The 18193-nt window shown below is 34.4% G+C and overlaps 1 protein-coding gene across 1 annotated transcript in view; it reads right to left on the bottom strand.

Moving 5' to 3' along the window:
- The window catches only part of LOC141302135 (cadherin EGF LAG seven-pass G-type receptor 1-like), a 71718-nt gene that overhangs the window by 44325 nt on the left and 9200 nt on the right, over positions 1 to 18193 (bottom strand). Inside the window, exon 2 of the mRNA XM_073832324.1 lies at positions 3884 to 4522. Within this exon, the coding sequence (XP_073688425.1) occupies positions 3884 to 4522 (639 nt within the window). The remainder of the gene's footprint in view (positions 1 to 3883; positions 4523 to 18193) is intronic.

Raw genomic sequence — 18193 nt, 5'->3', positions numbered from 1 at the left:
CAGGTAGATTTTTGCCAGAGGGTTCCTTTGATATTTATCACAATATACAATTCTGAGATTGAGTTTAAGGCATTTGATCAAACTAAGATAAACATCATGAAAAACACAGCTGAAAGTTAGACTGCTTTGCTTAATATTGCAATAAAGGTCAACTGAACCTGATAATCTTGTTTCCTGAGTGTTTTTTTAGCCCTGTTTTCACATATGTGTGTGTGCGTGTGTATACAGGGTCCAAAAAAAGAATTTTTGCCACACCTGTTGACAGCAGGTGAAAATAATAATAGTACAAATATATGCATTTTAAATTGAAATGCAAATTAGAAGAAAAAAGAATTGACATTCTATAATCATTCCAGAATTAACTATAATTTTTTTTATTAAAATAGATAGACAGGACGGTAGAATAATAGAACGATAGATAGAACGATAGATAGAACGATAGAACGATAGAACGATAGAACGATAGAACGATAGATAGATAGATAGATAGATAGATAGATAGATAGATAGATAGATAGATAGATAGACGGACGGACGGACGGACGGACGGACGGACGGACAGACAGACAGATAGATAGATAGATAGATAGATAAATACAACAATAGAACTATAGATAGACAGAAAGATAGAAAGATAGATAGATAGAAAGATAGATAGAAAGATAGATAGATAGATAGATAGATAGATAGATAGATAGATAGATAGATAGATAGATAGATAGATAGATACAGAACAAATTTTTCACTGATGTAAAAATTTCAATCAGACAGTTTGTATGTCTTAGATCATATCAAATTTGACTTGTATTTGTCACTTTCTGTGTGTTATTTTGGACCCTGTGTGTGTGTGTATCTAGCCATGTGTGGTTTGTTTTCACCTGAGATGGACATATCCGCACAGGACACAGAAACATGGCGATGACAATCTCCCCAAAAATCCATCATCATGCTGACAATCGCAGTAGCCTCGGAACAAACATCTGAGGCTTGCTTGAAGGACTTTACCTTGTTGCGCTTGTAATCCTGTATCTCTGATTCCTGGCCAGCTCGATGTGCACACCATTGTGTAGCTGCCATTACCTTGACAAGATCTGGGCCCAGAGGAACTATGTCGACTGGGACACACAAAAGAGGTTCCAAAGAAGTAATGATCCAAATGTCGGTCAGATAATCCCTCATTTCTGAGGAATTACAGGGATACATTACTCTGTAATGAGAGAAACCCATGAGAGGAACTACAGAGGCCACTGTCAACACCTCTAGTTATGACCACATACTACCTGAGGGCTTGAGAGGGCAGAGGTTCTCTACTCTTTACTGCAGTCCAGAAACCTGAGCTGAGAAACAGACAGAAGCTGTCAAAGTGAATGATCCAGTGCGGGAACCTCGGGACTGAGGGTCTGGATGCCATTCCTGCTGTCAAACTTACACAGGATAATTCCTTTCCCCAAGAGCGGATGACACTCAACTAATGACACTCTCACGAGTCTGAGCAACTGAGAAGAGGACAATTTGCAACCAATTTGCAATAAACTAGCCATACAAAACACACACACTTTTCAGTGTTTGTTGTGGCACACTCTACTATTAGCTCACTATTGCTTGGATTTGCTAAGTATTATACATCAACATAGCGAATATCACCTCAGATCATGCTGTTTGAGACAGCTGTTTGTTTTCTAGGCAATCAGACTTGCAATTTTCACTTGGCCGATAATGAACTGTGTATAAAATTGTGCCCCATTCAGACCTGAATTGAGAATGCTGTTTAAATCCGAGTTCAATTCCTAATTTTGAACTGACTTTAGGGAGCCAACAGGATACATAATTGCAATTCAGATAGACAGAAAGACAGACAGACAAACAAACCTACAGATAGACAGTAGGATAGACGAATACATAGACTACCAGACAGACAGACAGACAGACAGAGAAATGGATGGACAGACAGACAAATAAATAGACAGATGGACAGGCGGATACATAGACAGACGAATGGATAGATGGACACATGGATGAATGGGCAGACAGACATACAAATAAATGGATGGATGGATGGATGGATGGATGGACCAGCATACAGATATACAGATAGATGGACGGACGGACGGACAGACAAACAGAATGACAGAGAGATGGATACATAGACAGACAGATAGACAGACAGACAGACGGACGGACGGACGGACACACACACACACACACACACACACACACACACACACACACACACACACACACAGGTAAACAGATAGATAGATGGACAGACAGACACACACGCACACGCACACACACACACACACACACACACACACACACACACACACACACACACACACACACACACACACTGGTTTACATGTTTTATGGGGACATTCCATAGGCGTAATGGTTTTTATACTGTACAAACCGTACTTTCTATCGCCCTACACCTACCCTACACCTAAACCTAGCCCTCACAGGAGATTGTGCACACTTTTACTTCCTCAAAAAAACTCATTGTGCATGATTTATAAGCCTGTTTCCTCATGGGGACCTAAGAAATGTCCCCACAAGGTCAAAATCTACTGGTATTCCTATCCTTGTGGGGACATTTGGTCCCCACAACGTGATGAATACCAGGTACACACACACACACACACACACACACACACAGAGGTAAACAGATAGATAGATGGACAGACAGACACACACACACACACACACACACACACACAAACAGATGAATAGATGGACAGACGGATGGATGGATGGATGGACATACAGACAGACAATACACAGACAGACAGACAGACAGACAGACAGACAGACAGACAGACAGACAGACAGACAGACAGACAGACAGATGAATAGACGGATGGACAGACAGACACAGATAGATGGACAGGTGGATACATAGACTAACGGACAGACAGACAGATGGTTGGACAGATGGATAGATGGATAGATGGATGAATAGATAGACAGATAGGTAGATGGATGGATGGATGAGACAGACAGATGAACAGAGGGATGGACGGGCATACAGATATACAGATAGATAGACGGATAGACAGACAAACAGAATGACAGATAGACGGATACACAGACAGACAGACAGACAGACAGACAGACAGACAGACAGACAGACAGACAGACAGACGGATAGACGGACAGACAGACAGACAGACAGACAGACAGACAGACAGACAGACAGACAGACAGACAGACAGACAGACAGACAGATGGACGGACGGATAGACAGACAGGCAGAGAGATGGATGGATGGAAGGACAGACAGACAGATGGATAGACAGATAGACAGACAGACACAGATAGATGGACAGGTGGATACATAGATTAACGGACAGACAGACAGACAGATGGTTGGACAGATGGATGGATGGATGAATAGACAGACAGTTAGACAGATGGATGGATGAATAGATGGACAGACGGATGGACGGGCATACAGATATACAGATAGATGGACAAATGGATGGACAGTCAAATAGAATAACATAGATGGATAGACGGATATATAGACAGACAGACGGATGGATGGATCGACGGACAGACAGATGGACGGACGGATAGACAGACAAACGGAAAGACAGACAGACAGACAGACAGACAGACAGACAGACAGACAGACAGACAGACAGACAGACAGATGGACAGCTGGATACATTAGCAAACAGACAGACTGATGGACTGACATTCACATGGAAGAATGGATGGACGGACAGACAGACAGAGAGATAGACGGATGGATGAACAGAGAAACAGACAGATAGACTGATGGATAGAAGAATACATAGACAGATAGACAGATGGACGGAAGGATAGACAGACAGACAGACAGACAGACATATGTAGATAGATAGATGATAGTGATACTGACCTGTAAAATCTTGCGGGCACTCACAGGTGTATCCCCCCTCTCGACTACGGCACTTCCCGTTATTCTGACACGGGCCTGAGTAACAAAGGTCCACCTCCGTCTCACAGTAGTCTCCAGTGAAACCATCAGGACATCGACACCGTAACCCGTTCACAGGGTGTATGGGCCTGAAAAGAACCGTGTTGGACGCCACGAAGGGGGCCGTACTGTCAAACTTCAGAACGGCTACACACTTCATGTAGTTCTCACAGGGCTCCCGCAAACAGATATTATCATCAAACGGCAGTACACGCTGAGTCGAGATCAGCGTCAACAACGTACGGTTCAGGTACAGCTGCTCCTGCAGCTCCTCTGATGGGAAATAACGTCCCGGAGCTCCACCCGGAAGCAGGGCAGAGAAAGTGACATTAAGAATGCTGCCGCTAACGTCCGTGTCGTTTTGGACATTGAAGACAAAGACACCATCAGGACTGGTGGACAGGACTGCAGCTACGCCTTCGGTAAAGAGTGACAGCAGAGGGGAGAGGAAACGCTCTTGAGACATGTTCTCCAGACGAACAGTGATGCTGTTGGTTAACATGTCGTCTGTGATGATGGTCACTCGTAGAGTACAGAGGGCCGAGACCTGGTGGAGTCCATCTGTGAAGACACAAAGGCACATTGAGGGACTGGGTTAATGTTTAAACTGAAATGAATGGCATGGTGAGGGCTGGCAGGTGGTAAGTTTACATTCTTGTGAGAGAGATGAACTTTAAGAGCATGCTGGAACATGGAGCTTAATTCTGTGATTGTTCACCAAGCATTTCAACATTCAAAGTTTTATGAACATTTTTCATACTGTTTGAACAGCAATACAACCAGCTTCCTGCCAAGCAATGCATCAACTATGAACACAAAAAGAGAAATATGTTTGAAAAGTTTAGTTTGGAGAGGAGGTATAGATAATTTATTGATAATTATTTAAATAGTATTATTTAAATAAATAAATAAAGTTTACTATTATGATTAGTTACTATTTGTTTTAATATATATATATATATATATATATATATATATAAAATATTTTTTTTTTACCAGGAAAAATATGAATACATCATTCTGATACTTATTTGACTACAAGTAAATTTTTATATACCTGATATATTTTTATATTCTTTATACTATACAATTATTTCAGAAAACAAAGTGTATTATTGAGTGTATTATTGTTATTATTATTACTACTACTACTGATAAACAAACAAACAATTTCTATTGTTGTTAACATTATAATTTTTACAAGGAAAAATATAAAATATTTTGTTATTATTGATACTATAAAATACTGCAAAAACACTGTTTTAATATTATAATTTATTATTATTATTATCATTATTATTATTTTACAATGAAAAATATGAATATATCATTCTGAGAAGTATTTTTTTATATTCCTGATACTATAACTATATTGTAGAAAACAAAGTGTATTATTGTTATTATTACTAAAAAACAAATAAACAATTACTATTGTTGTTAACTTTATAATTTTTTATAAGGAAAAAATATGAATATATTGTTTATATACTTATTTGAATACACGTATATCTTTATTATTCCTGATACTATAAAAATATTGCAGAAAACAGTGTATGAATATTATTGTTTTTATTAATAGTGTTATAACAGTGTTATAAACAAACAAACAAATAAATAAAGTTTACTGTTACTATTAGTCAGTATTTGTTTTAATATTATATATATTTATATTTTTACCGAGAAAATATGAATATATCATTTTGACACTTTTAGCAGCCAGTTGATGACACTTATATTTTTTATATTCCTAATATTATAAAAATAAAATACTAAAAAAGTGTATTATTGTTATTATTATTAATAATAAACCAACAAAAAATAAACAATTACTGTTGCTGTTAACATTATACATTTTTACAAGGAAAAATACTAATATATTATTTTGATACTTATTTGTATACAAGTATTTTTTAAATAGATCTGATGCTGTTATTTTTCTTTTACAAAATTAGATATTATTATAAAATTTTATTATAATTAGTGATATTAATATTATTAGCATTATTAATAGTAATGATAGTATTACTACTACTTCTACTAAATAAATAAACAAACAAACAACTATTTAATTTAATTTAATTTCATTTAAAAATAACAATTTACAAATAAAAACTGAAGTACTTTCCTAACTTGGTCATAAAAAAAAAATCTAAAAAAAAACAAACTAACAAAAAAACAACCCACCCTTCTTCCATTCATCCCGACTTTATCATTACCAATTGGTTAAAAGCAATAGCGTCTAAGTGTCGTGTTGTGCATCTGGCCACTGTGTCACACTTGCTCTGTCCTTTAGTTTGACAGGTATTGTTCATGGCCCACTATATTCTGTTGTACCAATTGCAGGCTCCTAGTGTATAGGTCCCCTTTATCATGTGAATGGAGAGAGCTATAATTGCAGGACAATGAGGACATGTTTCCACTCTGTTACACTGTCCTTTCATATACTGTCAGATAAGCCAGACAAACAGTTGCAGACACAACAAGATTTTCTCTCTTGCACACTCACCCATTTGCACATGCATGTAAAAACGCCATGCATACTTCATTAAATTAAATTTAGTGCAAGTAGTGCATCACTGCTTTTAGTGGTTTAGTTTAACAAATATCACTTCTTTCTTTTTTTTAACCGATTGACATCATAAAAATAAATACCTATTTTTATGCATAATTAAAAATGTCATATTCTGACAAACTTGAAATCTTGGCAAAACACAAATGTGTCACATACTAATCACAGTTTTCCCACAACCACAAGAAACATTTTCTGCAAAGGAAACGGCCAAATAACAGGCCACATCCTGTTCCATTGTGTTTCTAATACTCAATAATCCTATTAAAAACTTCTTTAAAATATGCTTAGTAAATTTTGCTAAATCATGCCAGAAATCTGATCCTTGAGAAGGTGGCAGTGATGTATATGCTAAGTGGTTTCTTGTTTTTTTGTCTTTCCTTTAATGAGGTCTGCAATAAAATCCCAACTTTGTATATTACAGCCACTCTGAAATGCATTAAGTCTATCTCTCTCTCTCCTTCTCTGTTGATTCTCTTACCAGTAAGTGCTACTAAAGCATAACAAACTCTCTGGCATATAATAAATATTACAGAAACACTTAACAATAAAGTATTGATGAAAACTGATCCAAGCACTTGAAACTTTCTCTAAAGAGAATCTAAAGAGAGCACTAGTCATTTTTACTATCATACAAAAATTTCCTTTAAATCAAACATTAAAACTGCATAGACATGAAATATGCAAAACTGTTAACCGACAAGAGTTGTCCCACACAAAATACCTACAGGTGTGATTTTGGATCCCCTCCAGGATAAAAATCTGTCTATACGATCAAATATGAATCGCTGTGTTAATATGAATATTATACACAAGTGTGGGTGGTCTAGAGCAAAAACTGTACCAGCTGATTCCAAACAAAGCAAAACATTGTACGTTTAAAAGGAAAAGACGGCCTTTAGATACCACTGTGCCACAGGAAGCCCAGCTTCAGTGAATCCATCAAAACTGATGGCAGAGATTATGACACTGGCAAAGTAAACTAGGTTAAAATGTTCACAGTTTCACTTGGCAACACACTCCTTTGCAGGACCACTGAGCTGTGACAGTGTTTACAGCCTATGTAAAGAGCAAGTGTCATGTTCAGTTTTCTTTTCGAACAATCTGAGAATGAAGGCAAACACACAGGGCAGCTATTCAGGACGGTGTTTTCCGAGGGGGAAAGGCCAAACAATCTGTGCAAAGATGATTGTTCAGTCAAAAGACACTTAGCCTACACTTGCAAACGAATACAGTGGGAAATCTAGAGGTTTATCATCTGAGTGTTAAACTGTCTTATATAGCTAATGTCATCATCAGTTTCCTGTTCATCAGTTATTGATGGCCTGAATTAAAATGTCCTGATAATTTACTCACCCTCATGTCATCCAAGATGTTGATGTCTTTCTTTCTTCAGTCAAAAAGAAGGTTTTTAATAAAACATTCCAGGATTTTTCTTCATATAATGGACTTCAATGGGGATTAGCAGGATGAAGGTCCAAACTGCAAGTTTCAAAGTTTCAATGCAGCTTCAAAGGGTCTTATCTAGCTGAACGATCAGTCATTTACTAAAAAAAAAAAAAAAAAAATAGACAAATCATATACATTTTAACCACAAATGCTCATCTTGCACTAGCTCTGCGGTGTGTGTCTACTTCCCGCATTATGTAATCATGTTTAGAAGGTCACAGGTAGTTTGTTCTTCATCTGTGTACTTCGGTTCAAAAAGGTAGAGTAGGGTGAAAAACTCCATCTCATTTCCTCCTCCAGCTTCAAAATCATCTGATATCGTTGTTTTTGGCTTTTTTGTAAAGGGCGTTTAACTTTCTTTGCACGCTCACTTTGTAAACACTGGGTACATCCGCCTACATCACGTGTGACCTTTCCAACGTGGTTACATAATGTGTGAAGTTGAGCTAGTGCAAGACAAGCATTTGTGGTTAAAAAGTATATAAATTAGGGTTTCAAACGTGTAGCATTGTAACCCTATTGTAACTGTTAGAATGCCCACAGATCAGCAATCTCCAGGTAAAACTTACTGAGCAGACCAAACCGTAAGTCATAGAGACTAGAAAATTAGAAGGTAGTACTCAAACCGCCTACAACGTGACCAAGGTTCGCTCCAATCGGTGCTACAGCGAACAAAAGTATAAAATCGCTATGAAGTTGCAGGTGCAGTTGTCTTATGCTTCTGGAATCCCTGGCTCATGGCAGACAAAACGCATGCCTCAGATTTGATCATGGTGAAAATTTTGGGTATATTGTTTTTTTTTTTTTCTTCGAAAAAACTACTTTAGGTTTTTCACCTGATTGGAAACCAAACCAGTGCAGGAAGATTCTCTAGAGAGTGAATATCAATAATTCTCAAAAAAAAAGTGGAACATTCGACTCACCGTCGCAAAGGGATGCCAAAACATTCGAAAAGGCAGGGCCGCTTTTAGTAAAATTCCTGAACGGAATTCGATATCCTCTAATAAACTCAGAACACTTATGTATGAGCTCAATCTGAGATCACAGGGGAAAAAAAATCACGAAGCTTGGCCATTTGGTGGTGTATAAGCATAAGTAAGCATTTGTCCTATCAACATGAAAATCACTGTGCTCAGTCTTGATCCAAAGTGCCATACGTGTCCATAAGGACAATTGGGTATTTCATTGGCTAATGAAGTTTGAGCATCTAAACTTAAATCTAAATGATTGTACATTGCACAGTTTTTTGCATGTACACAGGATATTTGTATCACATGATAGAATTCCTCATCCAACTTCTTCTAGCTTCTAGAACCCCTGCTGTCCATCATTTCGTTTGTTAAACTATTGAGAAGATGTTAAAAAAATTATTTTGTGAACTAGACTAGTCCTAGGTTTTTTCACTTAATCTGGAAAAAAAAAAGCACTGCAGTACAATTCTCTGGATGCTCTAGGTCAATAATTATCAAAAAATGTTGAAATTTACCCTTTGGAAAGCTATAACAGGGTCGTTTAGAAAAGGGGCCTGTCCAAATTTACCCAAAACTCAAAACTTCACGAAACCTGCTGAGCACATGCGATGTGAAGGTGATTCTAAATAAGCATGCAAAGTTTTAAGGAGATCGGACCACAACTGGCAATATAACATTCATAAACATTAAAAAGTATAACATTTCTACAGTAAATTACCTGGATTTGCCTAAATGCTTTTTTAAATCATTGACTTAGATGGTTATAGGCTTGCTAAATAATGTCTTTTTCATATGTGCTTAAATGCCTTAAAACACGTGAACCTAGATAATCGCAGATGCCAGCTATATTTTTTCTTTTTTCTTTAGGAAATGAATGATCGTTTCGCCTGGTAAGACCATTATTCCTCAGCTGAGATCTTCTAGAGCCATTTGAAGCTTCAGTTTGGACCTTCAACCCAATGATCCTTATTGAAGTCCACTATATGGAGAAAAATCCTGGAACGTTTTCCTCAAAAACCTTAATTTCTTTTTGAAAGAAAGACATGAACATCTTGGATGACATGGGGGTGAGTAAATTATCAGGAAATTTTAATCCTGGAGTGAACTAATCCTTTATTTGTACAACACGGTAAGACTGTATGATACCATACAAAAAGTACAACATACAACTTTTACTAACTGATAACAATTCAGATTTAAATATTCAGACTAGTGGACTACTTTTATTGTTGATTTTATGCAAAACACCAATGTGAACATTTTGATAAACCTTTTTTTTGTGTGTTCCATGGTAGATAGAAAGCGATACGGGGTTGCATTGGCATGAGGATGGGTAAATAATGACAGAATTGTCACTTCTGGATGATCTAATGCTTTAAATATGAAGTGTCATGGGGTGAGAATACAAACACATCAGACTTATTTGTCTCATTTCAGTCATCTATCCTTAAACACTCCTCAAGAAGCATGTGAGAACATAGACTCGGACAGCTGATTGGCAGTTGGCTAGTGCAACCGTGGCAGAGATGGACAAAAACCTCCTGCCAAAGCATAGTTAGCCAACGCCAAGACACATGTCCTGCTTCACCAGCAGTGGCCACAGCAACATCACGGCTGATGGCTGACCTAAATATGTGCGAAGCCAAGCCAACTGGTGCCCATCTCACAATAGGCACAGCTGAGAGAGACGGGCTACTGAGTGCACAAGGCATTGAGGGCAAGACTGTGCCCCTCTGAAAATTCAAAAAATGTTTTTGAGAGGACTTCAAATATAAAAATCCCATTTCCATTACATGGGAAAGATACTAAACCATAAAACCTGAAGTCAAAATAAGTAAGAATTATAATATAAAAGGTGGAAATTATGAGATAAAAAGTAGACTGCACTGTAAAAAGTTTTTACCAGTTTCAACTTAAAAACTTAAGTTCAGCAGCTGCCTTAAAATTTTAAGTTAAATCAACTTAAAACTACTATTCATTCCAACTCACGACAATAAAATTAGTTAAAATGACTTGTACTTTTAAATAGATTTAACTTATGAGTTGAAATTACTTGTACTTTAAAGTTGATTTAACTTAAAATTTTAATGCAGCTGCTTAACTTACATTTTTAAGTTGAAACTGGTGAAAACTTTTACAGTGTGAGCTGACAAAGTTAAAATATACAAAAAGTCAAATTAATAACAGTTAAAACTGTAAATCATAACTGTTAGATAAATTTGATGACAAACTATAAGCATAAAAAGACAAATTTTACATTTTTAATTAAAAGTTGAAAATATGTCTTAGTTATGAGATATAAAGTCTATACTAAAATATTTAGTCATAATTATTAAATAAGAAGTCTAAATTGTGATATTTAGTAATGAGATAAAAAAAAATTCTGGCAAAAAAGTTATGACATACCAAGTCAAAATTATAAAATAAATCAAAATTAGACAAGTCAAAAAAATATAAAATAAGTCAAAATCACAATCAAAATTATAAAAAAAAAAAACATCAAATCATTAAATCATAATTAAGAGGTACAATTTAAATATAATAGATAAAAAGACAATTTTTATATTTAAAAAGTTGGAAATATGTCATCAATATGAGATGAAAATTAAAATAGTTATAAAATATTAAAATATTTAGTCATAATTATTAAATAAACCTCTAAATTGTGATATTTAGTCATTATGACATAAAAAATAGCATAAAATTTGACATACCAAGTCAGAATTATATAAAGGAATTTAAAATTATGATATAAAATGTCTAAATTATGATAAAGCCATAATTATGAGTCAAAAGTCAAAATTATAACAAAACATCGAAACTGTAAATCATAATTATAAGATCAAATTTATGGCATAAGTCACAAGCATTAGATAAAAAGACACATTTTTATATAAAAAGTTAAAAATGTCATTATGAGATTATAATTCTGACATAAAAAGTTATGACAAATCAGAATTAAAATTATGAAAGCCCAAAATGAAAAGAAAAGGTCAAAATTACGATAAGAAAAGCTGAAATTAGATATTTAGTCATAATAATTATGAGATTAAAAAGTCAAGATTATCACATACCAAGTGAGAATTCTAATATTAAAATTGAAATTATTATATAAAATGTTTAAATTGGGATAAAGTCAAAATTATAACAAAACATCAAAACTGTAAATCATAATTATGGATAAAATGTATGACATAAGTCATAAGCATAAGATAAAAATAAAATGTTTTTATATCAAAGTTGAAAATGTCATAATTATGAGATAAAAATTAAATAAAGATAAATTAAAATTTATTAGTTTAGTCATAATTATAAAATAAAACTTGTGATATTTAGTCATAATGAGATCAAAACTCTGACATAAAAGTAATGACATACCAAATCAGAGTTATGATGTAAAAGTTGAAATTATGATACAAATGGTTGAAATGAGATACTTATTCATAATAAATATGATATTAAAAAGTACCAAGTAAGAATTTTAATATAAAAGTCATAATTATAACAAAACATGAAACTGTAAATCATAATTATGAGATAAAATGTATAACATAAGTCATAAGCATGAGATAAAAAGACAAATCTTTATTATAAAAAGTTGAAAATATTTCAAAATTATGAGCTAAAATTATGAAATTATGATTATATAAAAAGTCTAAATTGAAAAAAGGTAAAATTATGATATATAAAGTTACATATTTACTTATAATAATAATGAGATTAAAATGTCACTATTATGACATTCCAAGCCAGAAATCTAATATAAAAGTTAAAATGTCTAAATTGGGATAAAGTCATAACAGTCAAAATTATAACACATCAAAACTGTAAATTATAGTTATGAGTTAAAAAAGTCTAAATTACGACATATCAAATTAAAATTATATAAAAAAGTTGAAAATATGATCTAATATGAGTTTAAAGTATGAGATGAAATGATACTTGTGAGTTAAAAGTTTGAAATTACAAAACATTTGGTCATAATTACAAGATAAAAAGACTACGAAATAAGAATTATAATTTTAAAAGTCAAAATTGAGATAAAGCATAATCATAACAAAAACTGAACAAATAAAGATGTCATAGAGAATTACGACATTAGAAATGTTTAAATCTGAAAATCTAGTAGTGCATCCTTATTGTACACAAAATTTTTATTCATTTCTTAAAGATGCTACACTAACGTTCTATGTTGCTCAAATAGTTGCGATTGTTTGTTTGTTTGTTTCTTGCTTGTTTCACACAGCTATCCTCCATCCAAGCCCTACATTCCTTCTTAAGGCCTATTAAAAGCTTTTGCCCTGGCATGGCTTGTGTGGAATGTGGTAAGTTGCACTCTGAGTTAAGTTAATGAGCAAAGCTTCTTTCCACAGAGTGCATGGACTAAGTGCCTGATAATGGAGACCACACCTCGACCGGCCTCCCTCATGAATCTGTTGTGATTCTTGTTAACATCATCGGTGGCAGCTCTGCTTTGATCCCTCTAAGCACATACATAAAACAGAGGGGAGCGCAGTGAAATGGAACCCTGCAAGGTGTGGATTTTATGGGCAGCAATGTTAACGCTGCCCGAGGCCAAGAGACATGTGAAGGTGCTTCTGCTTGGTTACGTCGTAGTATCTACCAAAGGTCTTCAGGTTTTGAAGCACTTATATAAAATATTAATACGTTATAGACTTTAAAAGCCTTTATTTAAAAATGCAGATGCCACCAAATAACCTGGAAGCTTCCGCCTTTATTACTTTGCATTAGATGAGCTCATCCAAAGCTCTTTCAAAACTTGAGTTTGGCCTAAAATCAAAACTTAAAGAAATAGTTCACCTAAAACAGAAGTTGTCATCATTTAGTTACTTGCATGTTATTTCGAACCCATTTTCTTTTTTTCTTTGTGGTACAAAAATTGATTGTGAAGTTGTACTATGCTTTGTATAAGAAAATAGACTCTTAAATGTCTCATAGTTATTATAACACGTTAAATTTGAATATTTTAAAGTGCTGTTATTTGTTTTACTGTTTTTGAAAGAAGTCTAAAGTATGAGGTTGCATTAATGTGATCAAAAATACAGTAAAAATTATATTTTTGTGGAAACTGATAATTTTTTTTAGGATTCTTTAAAAGTTCAAAAGTTTTGAAATAGAAGTCTTTTGACTTTTGAAAAACTTTTTGTAAAAAGCGACAGTCGAGCACTGCATTTTATATGGAAGCCCGTTTCCACCACTGAATGAAAAATTTAAATGTTATTGCAACTTTTTATCCCACAGTTCTGACTTTTCTTCTTAGAGTTGTGATACAAACTCACAATTCTCGCAATTGCGAGGTATAATGTCAGAATTGTGAGATATAAACTTACAATTCTGACTTTTTTCTTCAAAATTGTAAGATATAAACTCACAATTGCGCAAAATAAAGTTAGAATTGCGAGATAAATACTCATAATTCTGACTTTTTGTTTTTTAGCAATTGTGAGTTTGTATCTTGCAATTCTGTTTATTTAACACAATTTCAAATTTATATTACAATTCTGAGAAAACTGTAAGAATTGTAAGATCTCGCAATTTATAACTCATAATTGCGAGTTTATATCTTACAATTTTGAAGAAAAAGTCAGAATTGTGTGAAAAAAAATCAGAATTGCAAGATACAAACTCGCATTTGCTATAAAAAAAATCTGAATTATACGTTTTTATCTCACAATTCTGACTTTATTTCACGCAACTGTGAGAAAAAAAAATCTGAATTGTGTGAAAACTAGCCAGAATTGCAAGATACAAACTCACATTTGCTACAAAAAAATCCAGAATCATGAGTTTTTATCTCGCAATTCTTACTTTATTTTAAGAAACTGTGAGAAAAAAAATCTGAATTGTGTGGGAAAAAAAAGCCAAAATTGCGATATATAACCTCGCAATTTCAAGAAAAAAATTTCAGAATTGCAAGTTACAAACTCACATTTGCTAAAAAAAGTCACAATTCTAACTTTATTTCACACAATTGTTTATATCACACAATTCTGAGAAAAAAAATCTGAATTGTAAGTTTATATCTCACAATTTTGACGTAAAAACTCATAATTCAGACTTTTTTTTTTAGCAAATGCGAGATTGTATTTTTCTCGAAATTGTGGGTTTATATCTTTCAATTCTGCAATTTTTTTTTACACAATTCTGATTTTTTTTTTCTCTAAATTGTGATATAACCTTACAGTTGTGAGTTATAAAGTCAGAATTGCGAGATAATCGTCCAATTCTGACTATTTTTCTCAGAATTGCATAATATAAACTTGCAATTGCAAGTTATAAAGTCAGAATTGCGAGATAATGGTACAGCTGAATTGGTACAACTTTCTTAGAATTGTGAGATATGAACTCAGATATAAAGTTAGAATTGCGTGATATAAATGTACAATTCTGACTCTTTTTTTTTTTTCAAAATTGCGTGATACTCACAATTGCAAAAAAATAAGGTCAGAATTGCGAGACAAAAACTACTGTAGGAATTCTGACTTTTTTCTAGCAAATGTTTGTATCTCGCAATTCTGGCTTTTTTCACACAATTCTGACTTTTCTCCTCAAAATTGTGAGATATAAACTTGCAAGTCCAATTTGAGGGGAAAAAAGATTGGTATGTTCTCAGAACTGTGAGTTTATATTTCACAATTTTGACTTAATTTGCAATTCTGAGAAAAAAAGTCACAATTACAAGATATAAACTTACAATTTTGAGAAAAAAAAGTCAGAATTGTGTTTATATCTCGCAATTCTGACTTGAATTGTGACTTTATTTCTCAGAATTGCAAATTGTTATCACGTAATTCTGAGAAAAAAGTCAGATTTGCGAGATGTAAACTTGCAATTGCAAGAAATGAAGTCAAAACTGTGAGATAAAAAGTCACAATTACCTTTTTAAATTTTGTATTCAGTGGCAAAAACGGGGTTCTGGGGTTACAGTTAAAAAAAACAGCAACAACTTGTGAAAAATTATGGTAGTGCATCAAAATTTAGAGTGATCAGTTTGCCAAAAAGATCACAGATTTACACGTGGTAGGGAGCAGGTGTACATTTCATTAATATAACACTTTGAAAATACAAACATTTTCATGAATTCAAAAGTTTACGTCAGAACAGCTTCACGAACAATTCACAACAAAAATTCATTCTGCTCATATTTCATGAATGAGGCCCATTGTATGTAAAAGAGCAGCGTGTATATTTTGCTGAATTTCCTCTTGTGTACTTCTCATAAGAAAGAAAAGGAAAGAAAAACTGTACAGGTTTGGAAAAACACGAGCATGAGCAAATGAAGACAGACATTTTATTTTTGGGTCAGCAACTTCGAATCACTAGATTTGCTGAGCTGTAATAATTGTATAAAATTCTTAAGGATTGGCTTCAATTGCATCATCATTTCGTTTCATTGTTAAGGAAGGAATTCAGTAGCAAAGCTTTAGCGCTAGAAAAGATAATGCCCAGTTTGCCTTTTGTACCCTTGCAGGCCAATGAAAAACCTCCATACACCATTCCTGACTCTTTGTTAAATAGTCTTTGGTGTCCAATAGCAACCGCTTGCATCTAGAAAATAAGAACAGATAGTGCTAAGCTCTATTTACGAGTAACTCAACTCTGCAATCATTACCACACATTGTCTTTTGAAATAAAGTGATGTGATATGATCGAGAATACTGCTTTACTGTCACGCAGGAACACCAGTCACAACACACTGTGCATGAGTGACAAGTTTGGCAGTCGCTGTTCTGATGCACGTCTGATCTCGGCTCTTTCACCAGACAGACAACAAGTTAGTGCAAAAAAACTCCCTCTTCTTTCAGCAGTGTCCTTCCTTTAAGGTCTCAACACACAAACAGCTTTGTCTACACTGACAGAAATCTGCATGTGGACAATGCCTCCCTCCTCCTCGAATTTAAGAAGCCCCCCACATTTCACCCCCTACCCTCATTCTCACCCCACTTCACAAAAGGGGCCCGTGCTTCAACCCCCAGCTTGGCGCAAAACGCTCAAGAGCTCCACAATGCTCCCCCCTTCTCCATGGCAACAACAACGGAGAGCCAGAGCTTTTCAAAACTCTTTTTCCCAGACTTCCTTCAGAGGACATCCATGAGGAAACCCAATGGGATGCTTGGGTTCCATTACCAGAGGATTTAGAAGGAGATCAGCTTGCGTAATGGACGTTAGCTGGTTGAAAAGACCAGCATGTGTTGTGATTTGGTTGCTGAGAAAACCCCACCAGGCTTCTTAACTAGCAAGATTTTCTTGGACCTTCTGGTCTAATGAAGCTGGTTGACCCAAAAATGAAAATTCTGTCATTTACTATTTACACTCATGTTGTTCCAAACCTGTAAGTTATTTGTTATTTTTGATGATAGGTACCGCTATCGGTAGCTGAAATTTGGTTTGAGTTTTCCCTCTTTTCCTCATTTTCCTTCTCTTTTAAATAGCTTGTAAAAGCGTTGTGTGGATTTTAATTTCACTTTCAAATTAGCAGTCATTCTGCATCAAGCAATTGTTAATTTGAGTTTTCCCTCTTTTCCTTCGCTTTTAAATAGCTTGCAAAAGCGCCATGTGCATTTTACTTTCACTTTTAAAGTAGCGGTAATTTGGTGTCAAGCAATTGTTCATTAGAGTTTTTCCTCTTTTCCTCGCATTCCTTCATTTTAAAATAGCTTGTAAAAGTGCTGTGCACATTTTACTTTCACTTTAAAATTAGTTGCAATTCGTGGTCGATTCAAGCAACAACAAAATACAACGTCAAACTCATAGAACTTTCATTAACTAAAACTAATAAAAATACACCATGCTATATACCTAATATAAAATAACAAATTACACAGGCTACACAAAGTTTAAATAGGTAGGTGGTATAGAAAAAAATTAAATAAGCAAACACTGTGGAACCAAATAAATCCAATATCCCAGAAACATCCCAGCTAACAATTTTTGGTTCCCAGAACGTTAGTTTTTGGTTCCCAGAATGTTTCCTGTTGGTTAGCCAGGAAAATTTTCTTTACGTAAATAGAACGTTCCCTTTAGGTTACGGGAACTTTCCCACAACATTCTGGAAATGTTCTCTCTAGGTTATAAAAATAAAACTACAAAATATCCCGCAGAGAACATTCTGGGAATGTTCTTTTTAGCTTATAAAAATTAAAACTAAAAATAACCTGCAGGGAATGTTCTCTGTAGGTAAAAAAAATAACCTAAAAATAACCTGCAGGGAACATTCTGGGA

This window comes from Garra rufa, chromosome 25, assembly GCF_049309525.1.
Source record: "Garra rufa chromosome 25, GarRuf1.0, whole genome shotgun sequence".
In the NCBI taxonomy this organism is placed as follows: domain Eukaryota; kingdom Metazoa; phylum Chordata; class Actinopteri; order Cypriniformes; family Cyprinidae; genus Garra; species Garra rufa.
Note: the sequence above shows the minus strand (reverse complement) of the source record. Positions and strands in the feature narration are given on the sequence as shown.